The 22,505-nt window shown below is 41.6% G+C and overlaps 2 protein-coding genes across 9 annotated transcripts in view; one reads left to right on the top strand and one right to left on the bottom strand.

Moving 5' to 3' along the window:
• Positions 1 to 22,505, top strand: part of LOC145452592 (uncharacterized) — a 230,416-nt gene that overhangs the window by 187,255 nt on the left and 20,656 nt on the right. The gene's annotated exons all lie outside the window — the stretch shown is intronic.
• On the bottom strand, positions 515 to 21,013 carry LOC145452563 (kinase D-interacting substrate of 220 kDa B-like). Of its 7 annotated transcripts, none has more exons than XM_080330735.1 (24): positions 20,446 to 21,013; positions 19,717 to 19,914; positions 19,286 to 19,384; positions 18,256 to 18,354; positions 17,909 to 18,146; positions 17,281 to 17,441; positions 16,897 to 17,094; positions 16,135 to 16,312; positions 15,539 to 15,721; positions 14,672 to 14,866; positions 13,782 to 13,944; positions 12,754 to 12,879; positions 10,022 to 10,505; positions 8,381 to 8,484; positions 8,208 to 8,309; positions 7,293 to 7,391; positions 7,111 to 7,235; positions 6,343 to 6,508; positions 6,088 to 6,284; positions 5,299 to 5,354; positions 4,629 to 4,755; positions 3,312 to 3,509; positions 1,756 to 1,819; positions 719 to 854 (listed from the first exon to the last, which is right to left on the bottom strand). In XM_080330735.1, exons 1-23 carry the CDS (start codon positions 20,578 to 20,580, stop codon positions 1,776 to 1,778), a joined length of 3,675 nt encoding a protein of 1,224 aa, XP_080186861.1. In that variant the 5' UTR covers positions 20,581 to 21,013; the 3' UTR covers positions 719 to 854; positions 1,756 to 1,775. The 7 variants fall into 7 exon arrangements, 6 of the variants coding, with proteins under 6 accessions (XP_080186859.1, XP_080186857.1, XP_080186860.1 ...); XR_013919430.1 differs by having other exon boundaries at positions 803 to 854; positions 3,299 to 3,509; XM_080330733.1 differs by lacking the exon at positions 1,756 to 1,819 and having other exon boundaries at positions 515 to 854; positions 7,293 to 7,388; positions 20,446 to 21,010.

The following is a 22,505-nucleotide window of genomic DNA, read 5'->3' on the forward strand; positions in this document are numbered from 1 at the left end:
TACCTCACCACAGTTTGATAGCGTTTGTTGCAGCCATGGCTTTACGAACCCAGCGCGTTCCAAGTCGTAAGTCCTTTTCTGATTTTAACGTTTGAACCGACTCCACTGCAGTCATCCTGATTTTATCAACCAATAAGTCCGAGTTAGAGTAATTTTACGAAAGATCGCGCACCAGTCAAATCATACTTTTCAGTCAGGAATCATCAACGGGTCATCTTTTTATCATCATGAACAGGTAATGTAATGTGACGTATCATCAGATCTTTCAGCACGCGGTAATGTTGCGATATTAGAGTTGGTTTTTGGAGTGAATTTCAAGTTCCCAATTATAAAAAAAGAAATGTGAGTTAATTGTCGAATACTTGAAAATCGAAAACGCTTGCTCGGGCCGCGTGTTTGAGACCGCTGCAATACATCATACGCTCAGGTCGGACAGATAATTCCATGCCCCCGAAGCCTCAATCCTCATGACCACCCACTTGGTGGCAGTGCAGGTCACCAAAGACACACGCGCTTCTTACGGGTAGAACTCTGATCATTGATCACATCAAATGCACAAAAACGATAAAAACAACAACAAATATATCATTACACCGTGGGAGGCGCGTGGCTACGCAAAATAAGCAATGGTGTGTCATCGGAAGGATAACGGTCAGCAATGTCGATCTGCGTGGACATTGCTTCAACTGTATTGGCATTGAAATTTGTCACAGGTTGGCTCGATTGATCCGACGCAACGCGATGATGAATATTCTCGGGCCGCCAGCGTAGATACTCCTCGAACGCGCTGTTGTACGCGGCACTGTCCGAATCGCTCAAAGCTTTCGGACCAAGCTTACTCTCACCGGTCCCATCTAAAAATACACACGATGTAAACGTGATTTTAAACAACCCGCGATATGACGATATGACAAGGTGTTCTCAGCCTTTAATGATGAGACTGTCTATCGTCCAAATAAAATACCAGGCCTGTGCACAATGATTCGAGTACTGACATCGTAATCCACATCAAGCATGGTTGTGGAGTCGATAAATTTTACCACTGACTCCAACTCCGACTCCAGACATTTTCCTTACACCGACTCCAACTCCGCACATTTTCAATATACCGACTCCTACCCCTGCGTCTCCATACGTACTGACTCCAACTCCAGCTCCGACTATTTTCTCAAGAGAACTCCGACAGTATTACCAATTTACTTTACCAATTTTATCGATATTGTTACTAAAAACAGTAATTGATGGCAAATAAAAATCCTATTTTCGTTATTATTAGCAATTTCAAGATACATTTGAAAGCAATTGTTTTCATAATAAAGAAGTTGGAGTCGGAGTCAGGGTTATTTCCACTAACTCCGACTCCAGCCAGTATTTTTTCCACGATTCCGACTCAAAGGCATTCTAAAAAGAGACTCGGACTCCGTTAAGCAAAAAATTAGCCAAAATCCGACTCCACAGCCCTGCCAGTAAGGGTTAATTTATCAATGCAAATTATAGTTTCTATAATATTTTCCACTGTTGTAGACTTGAAAACTCGATTGAAACAGTTAAGCCGTGATAACATAAAGTATTGTCACTAAATGCAATGAAATGGACAATTGGACATGTTCGAAAACTGATTTAGCCCAGCCCGAAAGGTAACTCAAATTTACCAACAGCCTCAGAGAAAAGTTAGCGATTGTAGATTAGAAATTGGACTCATGCACAAGCACATAGTAATATTCGAGTTCATGCAAATAGGAGTATCAGATTTACCCTCCGTGTATGGCGACTCTTCATTTTTCTGCGCTCGAAGTTTGTGGAGAGCTTGAAATACTGCCTAAAGAGCAACGAACACCCATGCAAATGAAGCAACTAAAAGCACATTTAGCACACAGACAGGCATGATACGCGTCATGCGACTTCAAATGATATTCGCCCTAGTCAGCAAGTTGAAGCGAGCCCACGTACGTCTATGGTGACACGGAAGGAAGGGTAATGAAAAGTACACATGCTAAACAATTCGTCAACAGTAACGTCGTTATTTGAGGAGATAATGACATTGATATCAGGCAGCCAAGAAATATTACATAGCAGAGATGAATTTATGCGATGATATACAGTAACGCAACAGAATCGAGAGGATTTGGCAGTCCGGTTAGACACCAGCGATAGTGGAATGCATGAATTTAAGCGAGAGTATAGAGTAATAGGTTCTACAGATTTGACCTTCAATTTCATTTTATAACTCTCCATATGAAAAGTCAGAAGTATACGAAATCCTAATGTGGCAAAACGAATCATTCTAAATCCAAATCGATACACATTGCTGTCGCAGCCAGGATATGCTTACGCTGCACCTACACAACATCGTATCTTTTAAACACTAGTGTTTTGCCTAATTCACGAGACAAGCATGGAAAATCTACACCATCCTACGCATACCTTGCTAAGCGCCACGACGAATACCCCCGTCAATGTCCGGTCTACATCTATAGATAACTAACCTACGGATATATGCGAAACAAGTGACTGCACAGCCGCGCAACCAGAAACGGGTAACAATATCTCACAGCCTCGTTAACAAATATGGTAATCTCAAATAAAACGGGCCTTGAACAAAAGTTACTGTTGCACTAATTCTTAAAATATATATCATTGCTGTGTCAGGGCACTGCCACTACAACAAAGTCGCCATTAAAAGTCGAAAACCAGCACTGTTCCGAACATGAAATGGCCCTATCTGGTTGCCAAACCGCCCATTCACGAGTTCCGCATCTATTGGTAGGTTAGTTCCCTGTACTACATCATCGTGTGCCTTGCTAAATGACACAGCATGCCGGATACCAAAAATTCGACATATTACTATCGTCAATTAGATGGAGCAGACTTGGACAGCCAGAAAATTTTCCGCTTTTCCAGACTAGATTGCAAATACAGCTACACACTTTTTTACAAATTAGGCTGAAAACAAAATTATAACTACTCATTTTTTTCCAAATTAGATTGGAGTTAGAATTGCCAAATTGAACATGTTCGACATGGAATGAAATTCAGTTCATTCTCATAAGCAGGACAATAGCAGATGCCTGTAAAGCGAGCTTGGCCTGTTTCACGCAATGCAGTTATTCTGTATCAATTCCAAGAAGACCAGAAATAAGATTAGTATTAAAATTAGATCATAGAAACATTTCACAAATTAGACTAGAATTAGATTGCTTGTATTTCGCTCTAATTAGCGTTATTAGACAAATAGAATTATCTAGTTGCCCAAGTCTGAACCCAAGGCCTGCTGTGTTGCCACGTTAGCGCGACTGACCCCGGTCACTCACCGATGTATTTTCGCTGTAGGTCATCTCGCCCTTCCATTTTGAGGCGCTGTATCCACTGTTTCAGCAGACACCAATCGCCAAAAGGCGCGAACAGTTCCTTCTTTAATTCGTCCAGCTCGCACGCCAGCAACGCGGCCCCGTTGAGGCGGTTCGTCCTCACGAAATCTGCGTATTTTCTGGCGTTCTCTTGCGACAAACCTGGAATCGCGGCGGGTTGAATCAGAACTCGCACATTCATTACCAGAGGTGGTCGTGAACGACGTACTTCACCTCATCTAATACTGGCTCCACTCCAAACTTTTTCATATTATTGTTATTTATTCTATTATGCTAAGCTGAATTTGTTAATCCCGACCACTTGCAATCAAATTCATAAATAATATCTGCAATTGTTGAATATCGAGCATCTTTTATAGCTATTTTTCATTTATACAAATTCAAACGGCAATTAGCAGAAATCTGAACACTGAAGAAGCGTCATATATACTTGCCTGTTAGTTTAGACATCTGCAAAAGATTATTGTTGATGTAGCGACGTGCAAAATGATCACAAATAGTCAAGATGTGCATTAGCGGTGTTCAAAAATGTCTTTTTTTCTCAAATCGGACTGGCTACTTGATAAAATTGTTAGGTTACCTAATTTAGGCCTACACACCAAATTTGGTTCAATTCCAACCAGTAGCCGCATTGCTACAGGAGGAGAAAGTTTCTATTTATTATATAAACAGTAATAAAAAAAACTTCAAAATTTTCTGTTCGCCCCATCAAAGTGTTAGGTTGTTTATAAAAACGATGTTCACCAAATTTGACTCAATTCCAACCAGTGGAAGCGGAGTTATTGACGTCGAAATATTTGGATTCGAATAAAATAGTATTTACGGTGGGCACAACTATCATAAATATTTAAAGAATTGGTCACCGTAAATACTATTTCACTCAAATCCAAATTTTTCGACGGCAATAACTCCGCTTCCACTGGTTGGAATTGAGTCCAATTTGGTGAACATCGTTTTTATAAACAACCTAACTCTTTGATGGGGCGAACAGAAAATTTTGAAGTTTTTTTATTACTGTTTATATAATAAATAGAAAGTTTCTCCTCCTGTAGCAATGCGGCTATTGGCTGGAATTGAACCAAATTTGGTGTGTAGGCTTAAATGAGGTAACCTAACAAGTAGACAGTACAATTCGAGAAAAAAGTCATTTTTGAACACCCCTAATGTGCATTGTGCAACCTACTTGTGTCTACATTTGCGAAAGTCCGTATAGACAAACGGGTGTTATCCATCCCTGAACTCAACGAAGAGCTTACTAACCCTTAATACGCGACATTTTATCGGCCACCTCTTCCACCGTCAAGTCTTCTACAATTTCACGACGCCCAACCGCGCCCCCGTTGCCATTCGCGGCCCTCATTGCCTGGATGTTGCGAGGAAGATTCTGCTAAGTACCAAACGCACTCAATTCTCGACATGGAAAAATATGACATCATATTTGGCGATACGATTGTTGATATACAATGTTCTTTCCAATTACCCCTGACGAGCGTCAGCCAAAAATGTTCGGGTTCATCTCAATATGAATATACTTTTCAACTGTAATAATCATCAACGGGGTTCAAACTACTCTTGATACAACCTTGTGTGAAAAGCGACAACATCAGAGATGGTCAGTAACGAGGTACTTCTACGATTTTAAAAAGTACTCATGTAGGTTTTTCTACTACCTTTTTAGGTAATTCTTTCAAGAAAAAACTAGGCCAAGAATACCTACTTGGTAATCACCACTTCTATTGTAGTCGAGTAGAAATTAAGGAGTACCGACAATGGCTACTTTGACCATCTCTGGACAATATCAAGTTAACGTTGCAGCAGACTTAGTGTAATAACAACAAAAAGAGGTGAGTTTTCTTCAGCTGCGCAGGCCAGTGGCGTATATTTGTCAGAGCAGAATGTGTAGGCAAGCAATATCGAACTTAAAACTAACCAAGGACTCCAGATTCTTCATCTCGCCGCCGACGGAAGAGTCGCAACCCATCGAATCTGAAATGATGCCAGAGAAAATCTTGGTTACACAGGAACGGAACAGTGATCACACACACACTCCATGGAGTTTTGCGACGGGCTGGTATGCTTATTCATTCTAAGTTGGTCCTCACACGATGCGACAGTGCGTAAACCCCATCGAGAATACGAGATGTACAAGATCCCCTGCACACAGACAACCCAAAACGATTTCGGTCGACAACATTTGCAAACAACTCTATCCGAGAAATACAATACTTTGATGAATAGAAAGCAAAGAGCTTGTCTTGCAAAGGACTGTTCAAAAAAAACTATTTTTCCTGAATCTTGCTGGCTAGGTGATTAAATCGTTAGGTTGCCTTAAAAACGACGCACACCAAATTTGAATTCATTCCAACCGGTAGTCGCGGATTTCGTACAGGTTGAAAATTTTGAATTTACCCAAAAATGCACAGAATAATTTTTTTTAAAGTTTTCTGTCAATTGTTGCGCTGTCTTCAAAAATGATGCAAAACAAATTTGACTCAATTCCAACCCGTAGAAGCGGAGTTATTCGAGTTTTTCTTCGATAATTCTTGGATTATCCACCGATCAAGGTGTTCTTCATGTTAAAATCTTGCAATAATTAGGTCTGGGCCTGGGTCTAGACCGGGTAATGATCATACAGCTATAATACACACCTCACTCAAATCTGTAATGATACTGCATCCTGACGACAGATTTATCGACAACTTAACCAAATTTCACTCACCTCTCCGCGAAGCGCTCGAGTGACCGTACAACGAGATTGGATCGAACAGCTTCGGGTCGAGATTAACAGTACAGGGAAGAAAATGACCGACGTCCGACAACGAAATAGATCTGGCCGAGAGAAAACCGCGGAACGCCAAATCGTCAGACGAGTCGATCACCAATTTCGGATCGTTCGGATTCAAGAGCTGCGAATTTCTAAACACGGAGCAGATTTGCAGAAATGTACATCTGCTTTGGAGCCGTATAGAGATACTTTTCGTAGGCGCCGCGTAGCGAATCTTTCGGTGAAATTTTGCTGTCTGATTTTTCCAGGATGTGCAGGAGAAACGAGGTACGGTAGGGCCATTGTTCCGTCACGTAGATCCACGCCGCGAGTTTGGACCACGAGAATTCGACTCCGTCGGCACGTAGTAAACGTCCTATGAATAACGCCAGTCGATATTCGTTTGTTCTTTCTTTCTACAAGCGGTTATCTCATACAATAAATTTCTAATACGGTAAAGAATTAAAATGTGGTCGTAAGAACATTCTAAAAACGTGATTTATAATATTCAAAGAGAATTCTACATGCAATTCTATTTTCGAGTGACACTCGTCAGGGGTAATCGTCAGCAACTAGTAGAGAATTGGAAAGAACATTGTATATCAACAATCGTATCACAAAATACGACGTCACCGGCATGAAATTTCAAATAAGAGAGCGTACAATGTACTATTTTTAGATGGTACACGAACTCCTTTTGTTGACACAGCCTTGGCTGGTGTATTTCGATAAAAGTCGACTCCGAGGCACACAAATCAAAGTTTGAACAGCCCCTTCCCCCACATTTTTATTGGAAGTACTTCCGCTCGGTTACCAGTGCTGACTACATTGTCCGCCTCTGCCTATGACCAACGAATATAAACCGATGCAAATACAGACAGTTCGTTTTATCCAAACAAACACAGAAACCGAGGACATGCGCTCGTCACAACCACGCACGCAATACGATACCGCCAACACACACAAGCGTCATCAAACCTGTCAGAGTGACGATATGCATGACGCGTTTCACAAGCTGCGGACTCATGTTGTTAAACCAGTCCTCGCTGAACATGAGCTTCCCCAAATCGGCGCCCTTCGTGCTGCGACGTACGCTGGAATGCCTGTGACAGAACCTCAATTATTCAGGGAAAATAAGTCAGACTCTGAAAATAGCATGCCTTCTGTTAAACGGCATTGCTTTGGGCCCGATTTTTTTCGGGCTGTCTGGATCATCTTTGTTCGATTCAGCTCCGGTTAGGTCGTGATCTTCAGGGCTGCTAAACAGAGGTGATCAAAGTAATCAGAGATTCGCTAGTCGCAGTAAAAATACAGCCTTTCCTGACTACATTCATTGCAGTAGAATTTATTAACTAAAGACTTGTCGTGTGCTCAACGGCACAATAAGAAGCATAATGCCGTTAATTGTCTGTGCAACATATCCGTACATTGTATAATTTGATTGTATCTAGTTTCTTTGTTATGACTGCCGGTACAGCTGACTTTGCCTTGCGTTCCTTTTTTATTATTACATTGCTATGCCATACTTTGCCAATTTGGTTATCGTTTCAATCTCTTTATGTACGCTTCTTATGGCGCTGTTAACTCTTGATAAGGGGTACACGAAAAGTCTTGTGAATTAATATATCCTACTGCAATGCATGTATTTCTCCAGGTATAAAGTGTAGAAATGGTGCAGCATTGCTTAAAAAAACACTTCAGGTAGCAATGAAAGTGCTCAAAAATCAACCCCTGTTACGGCCAGTATGCAAAACCCAGTACTTCATTACCAACCCCATCTGCAGCTAAATACATTTTATTGATTCATGTATCATGCATGCCAAGGCAGTTTACAACAAATCATTATTGACTCAGGTCCCGCTGTGCTTGCGTCAAGCAAGGTTCATTTCCTTTGAACAACTACTACTATATTGAGCAAAAGCTTTTCACAAGTCCACAGAGTATAGCCAAAAGAGACTATTGTGACACGGAACTTCAATATTACATCACCCGTCTCAGACCTGTAGGCTGACAGTAAATCAAAGGTATTCAGCTCAACTCTATCAACCCAAGGTAAAATTCAACCATATACTCACCCCAATCTCTTCAGTTTCCGGGTTGTTTCCCTCAAGAAAAACGGCAAGTGTATCACATTTTTCAGATAATCATGCCCGGTGATATCGGCATCGCGAAACGCGCTGAAACGGAAGGTAAATAAACATTCTGACATTTGCAGTAAGCTTGTACGAATGAATACGGATGCACCAACCTATTCAAACTGCCGTGTATTGCTTTCGAGATGATGACGGGATCGATAGATAATATCGTGATGTAGGGCTTTTGCGAGAATAGAATTTGAATCGTGTCCAAAACCTAAAACAAATTTCAGATGAAATAACAGTCAATTAAAAGGATCTATAGAAGTAGTTTGCTTTTGAACGTAGTTTTGTACAATTTCAAACCATACCTATACCGGGTATAAATCTGGTCAGAAAAAAGTAAAGCGTTTTGTTGCTGGCCGTCTCTGCAAAGTCGATACGGTCATACAAAAAGACAAAGGCGTATCTACTACTTCCTCTATATCCCACCCCTGGATTACATTTGCTGATAACTTCAACGAGTTTGCAAGGCATGCAACTGATGCTTGTTATTTTGGACCGATTGAAATAAATGCAAATATTTTTGGCCGACACTTGTCAGGGGCAATGGTGAGTAGAGAATTCATGACAACATTGTAGTACATCAACGATCGCACATCAATTATGACGTCACCGGCACAAGAATTCGAATGATCGACGCGAGCAGACGGCTCAAAGTCAATTTATGCACAAACTTACATTACTTAAATTACCTACCGCCATTTCGTTCTAATTACCGTAATTTTCCGGATATAGTGCGCCCCCATGTATAATACGCACCCTAAAATGACGTGCATATTCTGGGAAAAAGCCTGTACCCATGTATAGTACTCACCCTGCATTCGCAGTACATAAGTACATGAATAGTTGCGGTTTAGTATTTGATGTTGTTCTGTTTTGCGATGTCACTGTCGAACAATCATGACATACTGATTGCTAATCATAATACAATTAACGGCATTGTCTCTAAACGAGAGTGGATAGTTGCCAAAGCCTGTGAGGTCGGCGACGCGATAGCTCAGGCTAGCGACACACGACATCTTGCACACGTGGCCTATTAAAATTACAGATGCGATTGCTCAGGCCAACGGTTATGTCGGGCGCACCAGTCCTGTTGGAGATGTGACTGATTACACACGCGATTATATCTTGCGCACATGGCCTCTTGTGTATGCGATTGTTAAGGCCTGTCGTTGACGCGATGACTCAACAAGGATTGCCGCGCACGCTTGTAGCAATCAGCGACCTAATTTTGCTCGCGTACAAACGGCAAACCAACTCAGCAAGAGATCGCGTGCTTTGCAGACGACTGTCGTTAATTAGAAACACGCTTTCCGTTAATTGGCAACACGCTTCTCATTTTGACAGCGCGTTACACTCTATAATACGAATTACGGGGCCCAATGGCTAGCTAGAGGTGATGCGCGATTTAAAAAAACATGAAGGTGTGATTTCAAGTATTTGATCGAGGGATTTTTTTAAGGCTTGCTGTACCCATGTATAATACGCACCCACCTATTTTAGGACAAAAATTCGGTAAAATTTTGTGCATTATACATGGAAAATTACGGTAGTATAAATAGACTAGAATGATCTGGTTGTCCAAGACTGACGGTTAACCTCGACAAGTGTCAGCCAAACATATTCGGGTTTATCAATACGAATACACTATACAAATATAACTACGATATTATTGAACATGAATATAATGCTCAATTGTATAACAGGTTCTGCATCTCTAATGGTCGATCGAAAAAACAAACAGGCGTAACCTGTAAAATCTTATCCTGCTCGCAGGAGTCAAGCCCGTTGATAGTGACGCACATTCGAGTCTGCGTGTGCGTAAACGCGTCGATAGCCGTCACCGTCTGACACAGCAAGTCGACCTCCTGCTTCAATTGCTGTACCAGCCGCTCCTGGGACTTGGTGTGGTGCGCCGCGTCAAGCACCCTTGTCCTCTGCGACTGCGCCAAAGCGCTCGCCATCACGACGAGAGTAGGTGCTCCGATTAGCAGTATCACAATATCAAGAGCACCAAGCAAGAGTATAGACACGAAAATCGGGGTGACTGGTGACCCGGCATCGTCCGCGGTCGTGTGATTGTAATCGGAATTGGGGCCGTAAGCAGCCACGGACAGCAGCACGATAGACGCCAACGACATAACGAAGATCACGACGTAGAGAAACGCAGGCAGGCAGCAGATCTTACGAAATCGGGCTTTGCGGCCACGTTCCGTCATGTCGTCTTGAAATGGCCTGCGAAAATACGAATAGTCACAAGTGTAAGGTCAGGCAAAATCGATTGCCGAGAGCCAATACTCTAATTATTTATTATAGTTGTGCCCACCGTAAATACTATTTTATTCGAATCAAAATTTTTCGACGGCAATAACTCCATTTCCACGGGTCGGAATTGAGTCAAATTTGGTGAACATCGTTTCTACAGACAACCTAACACTTTCACGGGGTGAACAGAAAATTTTGAAATTTTTTTATATTAATTTTCATATAATAAATAGAAACTTTGTTCTCCTGTAGCAATGCGGCTACTGGTTGGAATTAAACCAAATTTGGTGTGTAGGCTGAAATTAGGTAACCTAACAATTTTATCAAGTAGCCAGTAACATTTGAGAAAAAAAGTCATTTTTGAACACCCCTAATGTTCAGTGTTGCCTCGGAGCCCGAGTATCTCAGGTCAGATTGATTGATTGATTGCTTATGTCTTGATTGGAGTTTAGTCTGATGGGCATGCACAATTGACCTACGGATCGGATGTGACGGTGAAGAGTGAGGTCGCCTTTTGTCGTTGTGTTGCTGTTGTGCACCAGTGGTAACTTGTTTTAATCTTTATAATAAACTTCGCATAAACAAACCTGATCCATTGGACTTTGTGACAAAACTGACAATTCTGTGGGCTTATCACGGTTGCACAGAAATGTCATTTCCGCTAATTTGCTTTGCGGACCATCTTAAGTACTGCATGTTTCGGAAGCTGTAATTGACCGTTGAGTTGCCACGCAGGTATAAAAAAGCATCGAAACTATAGTTCTATTTGACAATATAACTCCTGGTGTAACATGTAAATTTCATTACTCAAATCATAGTGTCCAGGCCTAGTCACAAGCGTGGATGTTTGTGTACAATTGCAATCATCGGTTCAACCAGGTATGAATTATGAGTCACTAGAGGCAGACTGTGTGCTGTCGGAAGGAAATGCCTCTTATGCTAATGTAATGAGTGATGTCAAAACGTTGTGATGGCATAGTTAAATCACTGATAGAAAGCTGTGAAAACAACCAGTAGCGAATGATTCACAACGAACAGCAGGACTAGTCATGGACAGTCACAAAGTGGGAGGGTTCGAGTAGGTTTTGTTTACTTGTACTACTGACTCAAGTAGATATCCTTTTAGATTACCTAACTGTTATTAAAGCAATACTACTTACTTTTTCGTTCTGAATTCTTAAAAGTAGACTACTTTGGTACTTTTGAGACTCTCACTGGCTTACTTTCAACTCTACTTGCAGTAGGTTTGGCATATCTTGCATATCAAATTGCTACCTCTGCTTCTATTCCTACCTCAGTAATGACATTGAATACTTTGACCACCACTAGTAATGGACAGTATCGCAGTATGATAATCGGAGATATAAGCAAAGGTGGCTGGCAGCAAGTACTTCACGTTGCGAACGATTGCGCGAGTCAACAACGCCACAAATGTTTTCGAAGGCAAAACAATAGCTTTTCGTGTTAAGTTTTGTCGGGAAGGAAATATTTCGTGGAAGATTGATGCATGATCAACGCCGTGCCAGTATCGTGAGATTTTGTACGCTGCAGTAACACCACACAGGCCGTGCCCAATTACAGTACTAAACTACCATGCTTTTAGACAAAACCTAGTTCTACCCATACTCGATTAAAATTATACCGCAACGCTACTACTAGATTAGCATCCATAGAAAATTTCAACCAGCTTCAAGTGAAAGTGTCGAGTCCCAATAGTGGCTCCCGACGTGGGCGATTTTGAGAATCAAGGGGACGAAAATGTTAGAACGTCCCAGGAGATATATTTGATTAACACGGTAAAAAATGCACGTGAAGACAGCATATTCTGCATATGACGCGAAAGTTGACTAAAAAAAAGGTCAACTCAATGGAAAGTAGTCGCGGAAACCGGTTTTTGAGTTTGGTGAGTAAATTTCCCGTTTCTATGTCATCAATTTCAGTTCCGTAAATATGGGGGGCGAAAATTTGTGTCAAGCTTGACAAGGGACGATTAGTCGAAAAAGGTTGGGAACAACTGGTGTAGAGTCTAACGTAGACAATGGCAAGCTTTCCACGGGCTGGTCTGTTTCAAGCCCCTAAGTTAACATCCTGCGTCACAATTAATTACTTTCAAGTGTAGCCAACGTTATATTCTCAAGTTTACAACTTACTACCCCATCAACAGACCATCTTACACGAACCACTTGTTCATGGTGCCTATCGAACGCAACCAACTCACCGGAACAACCGTACCGCCGTAAATCCCAGATTCTTTTCCGCAGATCTGCACAGCAGTCCGATCATCTCCGCCAACGACGTCTGGCCGCCGACAGAGGTCAGACGGCTGTAGTTTGTGAAGAGGAATCTGAAGAAAATAAAGACAGACATTGGCGACGCGATAATTCCGAAAACACTAATCCGAACGCGGAATTTGACCGGATAAATCAGTGGCAATCACAGCCTAGCCGATATCAGAACTTTGAATCGATCCAGATAACTACAACCTTCACTTAAAATCCCGATATATTTAGTTGATATTCAAAGGTATGTCATTGACCTTAAGGCAGTCATTTCCATGCTTAGACACAGAATAAACTAGAAATGCTGCATCTGCACATCTGTAACCGGAGGTAGACTGTCACAAAGTGCTTCTACTCTTCCACTTTACTCACGTTACAGCTTGAAGAGAAAAGTAAGATACGTAACCACTGAAAAACCCGATATATTTAGTTGATATTTAAAGGTATGTCGTTGAGCTTAAGGCAGTCATTTCCATGCTTAGACACGGAATAAACTAGAAATGCTGCATCTGGACATCTGTAACCGGAGAAAGACAGTCACAAATTGCCTCTATTCTTCCACTTTACTCACGTTGGCTTTGCATACTTGCACTTATCGCCAAGTCGTTATGATCTTGGACTACCTAAACTTTTACTCAACAAATTTCAGATTTTATGCAAAGCTAGGCCTGGATCACTACATTCTCCCCGAAATCGCTAGTTCCAAATGTACTCGAGTAAAAATTCACAACACTACTTCTACTTGAGCACCAGCGATGACTACTTTGACCACCTCTGCCTGTAATCTATAAGACATATCGGCCTATCGATCAATGCTCGCAGACTGTCATGCTCTGATGTCACAAAATTTGCCGATATTACTTTGCGTGTGAAGGCGTTCAATTTCATTTCAACGAGTCACGACTCGACTCGGATTGAACCTATTGAATCGTTGAGGAAGGGCCTACTAAATACATCCGCAAAATACCTGACAGGTATCGCCTTGTCGTTATCCCTCTGTATCGCGGACGGAGGCACCATGAACCACAGCTTGAACAGCAAAGTCAGGTAGGTAAAGGACTTCTGTCTGGCTTTCCACAGCCGCGCGGCCCACGTCCAATGGCCGACAGTGACTCCGACGTGAACTACGCCTGAAATAAAAATGCCCATCGGATCAGATCTGGAAGAAATAGGTATAGGTACAAGGTATATTAAAAGGCGGAGCGTGCATAAATACAACACCCAAACCGAGTAGGCCTACACAACAACTTTGCTTATGCTATTGTATGTGCTTGCTGCTGCTAGATATATTGTATGGAGCAGTAATTCACGGATGGACAGATTCGCTTAGCTTTAGAATTCCACCAATTCGAATTATATCATGGAAAATGCATAGTCGCGGCAAAAAACCGAACGCTAGCGACAATGCAAATAGGCACGATATCCAAAAGTGTTTAATTTTCCTGACACGGAGGCGAATTCTTAACGGCAATGCTCGTTACACTTATGCAAACCTATCCAAAAACTACTTTGCACGAAAGCCTGGCTTCAAAAACCGCAAAGTTCAAGTAGTCTAAAAGCACATCAAGCCGAGTCAACGATACAAGTAATCCCCAAAAAGTAGTCTGAGTACTTGCTACTGAGCACCTTTGGGCAATCATGGACCATTTTGATACACTTTAATTGCCTAGTGCTAAATAGTAATACATTTTGCGGCGAGGCAGTGCGCAATAGCACTGATTTTTTCTAGGGCTTTGAAATTGGAAAATGAAGTGACAAATACCTACAGTTTGCGACCAATTTATACTGGAAGAAGAGTGACTACAATGGGCTTTACTTTTCGTGTCCACAATGTCCAACATCAACAAGTTTGCTTACCCATTGCGATACAGTACGCGCCGAAGAGCAACCCGCTGACTATGCCGCCGACAAACACACGCATATCCGATGGCGCGAGGCAGGCGCAAAATATGCCCCAAAACAGACAAACGAACAGCACGACGACAAAGGAGATAATTCCGGGAGTTTCAAGCGGACGAAGTCGGTTGGCGCACGTGAACAGCTGCATATGCTCTGAGAAGCAGATTAGATCGGTCAAAATATATTGTGATGTACGGTCTGCTAAATTAAGATAAATGTCATAAATTTGCCATTTTATTTTCCTGCAAGGTTTCACATTCTTCCAGTTACATTCAGGACGATAACAATAAAGAAATTGTGACAATAGACAATAGAAAATTTGGTAAAGACTGGGAAAAATAAAACAGCTGAGTTCGAGTGCCACACATTATGGCGTCATAACGGTATGGGATATTTGGAGTTCAAATATGTACCTTTTCACAACCACTAAAAATTAATCCCAGCTACGCACCACATCAAAGATAATTTGATATTTTTGATTTAACACCTATCTCACAGCGGGAAAAATGCATCGAAACTAAAATTCTCGTTCATCAATCAACTCTTACTGGCAAGGGCCATATAATTTCACTACTCGAAAAATGGCCTCTCGCTATTCGGCTGGAATCATTAGAATTAATACTCAATTCAGATTCGAGAACTCGAGTCGTGGTGTGAAAATATGCATAGCGTAGGTGGCTCTCTTCAATGGAGAATACATATGTACAAGTTCCGGCTCTAGCGTGACAACATGTGTGACCTCTCAATGCAAAAAAAATGCTAACTTTACATTATGTTAACAAGCTATAGAGTGAAAGATAATAATCTAAGTTCCAGCGTCCTTACTTTCGAGCCTTTGCAGGAGCAGACTTTTCCCGCTGCCCCATTTGGCATATAATCCTACGGTCAGCGGCGGTACCATTGTCGGTTCCGATAGAATATCCGCCAGGGCACTGCTGTAGAGATCGTAATTTCCCGGAAGGGCCGGGCCCGTCATGTCGGGCAAATCGCTTTCGGGTGACATATTCTCTGCAGCCAAAGCAACAAATTCTAGTGAAGGCATATATAATTTTCTATATTCCAAGAGAATCTTGGAGGTACAGAACTTCAATATACAATTGAATATATTATTCAGACTACTGTACCGTATAAAACTTTGCAGATAACGTAGCAACATCAATTTTTTTTTGCGATCAATGTCTTTAAGATGTTGCAGTTTTAACAAACAAATAATTCTGGACGTGCAATTCTACTACAGCAATTTAATCATCAGTTCATTACTACCATTCTGGAATTACCTTGAACCTAGTGAATGAAGGATAAAGCAGCGTGATTAATTCCGAGAGCGTGAGCAGACATTAAGATGTCAATTTGACTAAGACCGTCGGAATTAGAAGTTTAAAAGTATTTCCTGGAAAATTTCGACGTCACACGCAACTCACTAGCTCCAAAAATCGACGCCAGTATACTCTTGTTGTGAGACGCGTCCAAGTTGTATGGCGTTTCACCGTCCGCGTTCGGCTGATACAATATTCTAGCGTCCTGCGGTTTCCGTAGAAGCAGAGACGCGATTCTGACGCTCCTGGCCCGGATCGCAATGTGAAGAGGCGTGTCTTTCCTCTGAAACCCGTCAACGTTTCGGTAGATTTGCAAATTACAGAAACAGCCAGGGCTGTAATGACTCAAGTCGCGATGTTCAGGCGACTCGACTTGAGTCATTGCGCATGACTCGGACCGAGTCATATGACTCGAGTCTCAGACGGTCAAGACCGAAATTTCATCGTAATGTCGAAAAATAGTAAAGTAACCACACTGTTGGTATTTTGCCTATCGGTACTGGCACTTGAAAATGGAACCAGAAACTGAATAAAAGTGAGGAAAATTAGTATATTTTCAATGCGAAATATTCGACATCACCAAACAGAGTTATAAAAAGTGGTTTTAACAAGACTTCAACTCGAAATTGAGCAGTCGACGCAATGACTTGGACTTGAGTCACAATACCATGACTCGGACTAGACACTCTGCTCGATGACTTGGACTCGGGCTTGACTTGGTGGTGAACTAAAAGTTAAGTGATTCGCAGGATTGCAATAGTAAGTGGGTCACCAACACGACCATTCCGATCCATACTGAATTCATACACTGGCCCCATACAGATTGTCATTGACTTGCGGGGGCAACCTTTGGTTAAGATTTTATACCTTGTCAAAGGCCGAGACCAGAGCTCCCTTGTCGATCAGCATCCTGGTTATTGTAAGATTTTTGCTTTTGACAGCCAGAAGCAGAGGTGTGTCTCCGTTGTCGTTGACGCTTTCCAGATCCGGGCTGCACGTCAAAATCTCCTTCACGATCCCGATGTGGCCTTTTTCACAACAATGGTGCAACGCGGTGAAGTTCTCCTGCGAATTGATATATTTGAGCAGGGTTATAACAACTCGACTTAACTAGAGTCAATTTGCGCATGACTCGGCCACGCGATATGACTCGCCACATTCTATAAAAATTATCCAAGTCTCGCACATCAGGAGTAGCTCTTGGTTCCATAAAGGTTGGTGACCCCTGGACTACGGTCATCGTAGACTTACCTTTCCCCGTGTATCCACGTCGGCGTATCGGCTTATCAAGACACGGACAGCTTCCAGATGGCCGGACTTCGTCGCCTTGATCAAAGGTGTCTGACCGCTTCGGTTTCCCAGATTCAAATATGCGCCGGCGTTCAGAAGCATGGTGATAGCTTTATGCTTTCCTGTTCAAAGTAACACATTAAGTACCACTAACCAGTACAAAACAATGTCATTATCGTCATACTTGGAATAATACCAAAGTATCAAAGCGGACTAGATAGACCATCATGATGGTATAAAAGGAGCTATATACGCCTTTACAGCAATAGCAATTAATCTGCATTAGTGTGCATCAGCGAGACATCCAATTTACAGTACTGGTACTTCAATATACACTTCAATAATACATTCACGTTGAAATAAACACGAATATTTTAAAGTATATTTCAATATGAATATATTATTCAACGATATACCTATATTACAGCATGCTGTTCATCTCAGAATTATTTCTCTACATACTACGCCTACCCACCAAAATATGTACTATACGGTATTATTGTATAATATTATGTAAATAGAGTACCAAGTGCATCCCCAACGAGAGAATTGAGTTTAACATGACTTTCGCAATACAGACTTGTCTTACCTTGCTTGGCGGCATAAATAAGAGCTGAATTCGAATCTCTGTCCGTGTGGTTAACGTTGGGACCCGGCTTTTGCAATATCAACTTTATAATGTCTTCAAATCCATTTCTCGCAGCAGTTATCAAAGCATTCGCGCCTCCTGCTCCCACAGCATTTATGTCAGCGTCTTTCTCCAACAGAAGTGTTACGATCTCGTGGTAGCCGCGCCTCGATGCCCAAATTAAAGCAGTGCTACCAAACTGCAATAAAAACGAAAATATCTCGTGGTGATACAAATTCAGATTCAAACTCAAATCAGGCAGAGACCTTCTTGGCATTATTACATTCCCGCCACTTCCTTCAACTCACCTTGTCGGTGGCGTTCACTTTCGCATTTTTCTCCAACAGCATTCTCACAACCCTGGTGTGTCCGCGGCCAGATGCCCACAGCAAGGCAGTCATGTTGTACTGCAACAACCAAAGCAATGTTGAGAAATTACATGTCGAATAATGTGGAAGGCAGTTAACTATAGCAGGGGTCTCCGAATCTATATTGAAGTCCTTGTAGCATTCGAGCTTCAATTACAAAGCAACTTCAATAGAATCAATAAACATACACGATATACTTAATAACTTCATTCATTTATCAAATACGCTACTGCCAGTGAATTCACTACACGACAGGAAAAGCTCTCTACATGGTGCAAATTTCATGGGAATGAACCGAACCAAGTTTCAGAGTGTCAAGATTGCAATGAAAAAAGCAACCGCTGCAATCAAAAAAATGCAGATATTAATAGTTCCACAATAGGGTTGTCCAAAAATACCTTTTTCGTCAAATTTTACTGGCTATTAGATAAAGTTGCTAGGTTGGCTGAAAATATTGGAGCTACAATATTTTCAATTAAATTTTGAAATTTTACCGGCTACCCCATGAAATTGTTAAGTTGTCTATCATGCTCAATCCAAACCTGTAGAAGCCAAGTTATTGATGTTCAAAATTTATGATCTGAAATAATAGTAGCCTATTTACGGTGGGTAGATCAGTCATAAATCTATTTTCCCACATAAATAATTTTTTTTCCAATCCAAAATTTTGTGCCGTAATAACTTCACTTCTAATGGTTGGAATTTAGCCAAATTTGTTGTCCATCGTTTTGTTTAGACAACTTAACAATTCCATGGGGTTGAAAGTAAAATTTAAAATTTTCTAACTATAATAGCTTCGCTTTTACACGTTGAAATTGAGCCAAATTTGGCGTGCAGCGTTTTTTTCAGCCAACCTAACCAATTTATCGAAATTAGTCGATAAAATTTGAAGAAAAAAGTTCATTTTGAACAACCCTGTTCAACAACGTTAATACTTAAGAGTTTTTTTCGCACTTGGCCTATCACATACCGAGACAATGTGATTCACAGCTGCGTCTTGAAGAAGTAAAGCTTGGACAATATCAGCATGGCCCTTGTAGGCAGCCCACATCAAAGGTGTCCAATTCATCTATGAGAAGAAATATAACTGAATACTAGTAGCGAGTTCTGAGCCGTGCTAAATACACAAAGTAGAAGTAAAATAAGTAACAAAAGCTACTGAATTAGCGCTAAATGAAACCGCAATCTCGAAAAGTGCCGAGAAAATCACTGAGTCTGATAAGACTTTTGAAAATTGCGGACGTTTGAGCACAAATTCCGGACATGATTTTAACACCAAAATTCTGGAGTTATCCATGAAAGTCTCTAGATATGGTGTATGGCAACAACACATTGGCAGAATTGCAAAATTCAATTGCATTATCAAGAGTTCTCTATCAACACGAGCATCGAAACACTTACTTCGTCCAAGGCATGGACGCTGGCGCCTGCATTTATCAGAATCCGTACGCATGATAATGACCCACTTCTGCTGGCTGCAGTCAGAGGGGTGATGCCATCGATATCTTTTGCTTCGATTGGGGCATTGGATGAAAGAAGTAGAGATACGAATTCATCCTTGCCAAGTTCGCACGCAATATGAAGAGCAGTTTGATTGTACTGGAAAACAGTGATATTTGATCTTCAACGAATTAGTAAGACACATATTATATTCCACACTGTTACTAGCATACCGTAGCGGTGAAGATACAACAAACTGACGAAGTCTAATTTCAGCCAATTTTAGTAATGGTCCAGTTATAGCATAGGTCCATTATACGTAATTTACAGTCATTGAAATGTAATATGGCATATACAAAAGCCGGTAAAACAGTATTAGCAAAAGCACTGAGAGAAAGTATTTACTGTTCTGTTGGTCAGAGTTGTTGTTAGTGAGAGAATTGGCATTTAGGCTATTATTTATATTGGATTAGGTTTTCTTGAAAAAAAAAACTGAGAAAGGCAAGGTAAGGATTAAACACTGCAAAAATCCACATTCTGACTTGTCGAGTATAGCCCTGGACTATCAACTCCGAACCATAATTTCATCACTGATTGGAGTGACCGCCAGGCTTAATAAATGAGGCTACCATTTGTTCAAGTTAACTTCCGACAAAGCTTGCTGGAATCTGGAAGCAGTCAAGGTCACACCTTATTTGTCTGGTCAACTGGAGAATGTCTGTCCAGCGCTTGCTTCAATTTTACGAAGTCATCTTCAGCAACGACTTCAGGAAGAAGTACAGGTTCGAGGATCTGCAACTCGACGACTCTCGTTTCTTGGGTCATTTCTGATGACAGACGATCCAAAATCCACCAATAATATACTCAGTAATACGAATTCAAAGACTAGTCATCATTATACATACGTAGGCTATAGTATAGTAGCGTGAATGGAAATATAATGACAATGCCGGCGTGTAAGAGTACGGGCTAAACTTTGCCTTTTAATACATATCAAATATCCTCAGTTCTATAGACTACGTTTAGCGGACAACAAGTCAACAATTAACCAATCAAAGAACGCAGTCTGGCACTACAGAGACTGTAGGACAATCTCTATACTGCAATACTGGCACCGCGAAAGACCGAAAGCAACACAAAGCAGGTCGGCTCCTGGGTTAACAGTCAAGTTCACTTTCAGAAATCGCTGTAAAACAATCTGCTCTTCACATTCACACTCAGTTTTCACCTCATCCTCATCTCAAATCTCAGTGTTTTTAATTTGCGATTCTGCCACCTAACGATGAAAGAAATTGCGAAGTGCTTCCTCTCTGCTGCAGTAGAAAGGGAGTTGCAAGTGTGCTATCCATGGAATTTGTTTTGAGAATAGAGTATTGAATAGACATTGGAAGATAATACAAGGCTATACAAATGGATAATACGAAATAAGTTGGAAGTTTCAAAATTATCTTCCTGACTAAAATACAGAAGCTTATTTATCGGTAGGTCGTGGGTTCGATCCCCGGCCGGGTCAGTCCAAATACTCGAAAACTGGTATCCACAGCTCAGCAGGCAGGGCACTCATCATCCACGGATAGCATGGAGGGAAAATGGGGGTGCAGACTAGGTGACCTCACGGTCGTATCGCATCTCCGTCGTCAATGCATCACGATGGTGCGGGCGAAAAAGAATATCATATCTCTCTCCCTTGTCTTGTTGTATACTCAATAATCAATAACGGTCACCGTCACATTATATTTTTATTCGATCACTACACTCGAAATGTACAATGCGACACACAAGATGCAATGTAATGTAATGAGCAGATAGGCGGATGCCGAAACGACCAGTTGTGGTCTCTTAATATGGAAGCCACTTCGGCCTGATGCCCGATGTCACAAATTTTCGTTCATTCGGCGTTTTCGTCTTCATTCGGCAGTCCTCTCAGACGCTCTTTTGTTGCTCTTTTCTTTCTTTATGAGTAAGTTCTGAATGGGGTCTTTTGCTCAGGGTTGTAACCAAGTCACAAGGCTCCGAGTCACAAGTCAATCTGACTTTTATAGTTTCGACTCGAGTCACGTCGAGTCATTTTCAATTCACCACCGAGTCAAGTCCTAGTCCAAGTCAGTCAGCAGGGGGTCGAGTCAGAGTCATGGTATTATGACTAGAGTCGAGTCCAAGTCTTTGTGTTGACTGCTCAGTTTCTAGTTAAAGTCTTGTTAAACCAACATTTTATAACTGTGTTTGGAGATACCGAAGAATTCGCATTTATAATATTGTGGCATCCCGGGGTTTCCAGAATGTTTGATATTTGCGGTTTAGAAATTACGTTGCGCGTGGTATGGTTGGAGACTGCGGGTTGACTTAGTTGAGTGGAGAGTTGGCTGAGAGCGTGGCTGAAGCTGGATGTGAGTGAGTATGACTCTGTGTTTGGTAGCGTGAAGAATGAGTAGTCGGCAACAGCAGCATGAAGTAGTTGTAGTATTAGACAGTTAGGGTGTGAAGTAACAGGTGGTTGGCATTGTATTTGTAGGCTTGAGGTGGATGTATCCTGTCGGAATCTATGTTCAGATAGATTGACTGGGGCATGGAAAGATCACGGACGATGCTACGCTAGCATCTGGGGAGTGATATTGTCCCGTAGTTAGTCCCTCGCCTGTAGATGGAAACGCTGGTGTAGGTTTAGGCCTAGCTGTCGGAATACGATTTGTGTGAACTTGTTCGCTGTGTGTAGGCCTGTGTCTGGTATTGTTAGGTCGTCTTTGTACGTT

The sequence above is a fragment of the Botryllus schlosseri genome, chromosome 12 (assembly GCF_051294905.1).
Source record: "Botryllus schlosseri isolate E-star chromosome 12, Bs_hap1, whole genome shotgun sequence".
In the NCBI taxonomy this organism is placed as follows: domain Eukaryota; kingdom Metazoa; phylum Chordata; class Ascidiacea; order Stolidobranchia; family Styelidae; genus Botryllus; species Botryllus schlosseri.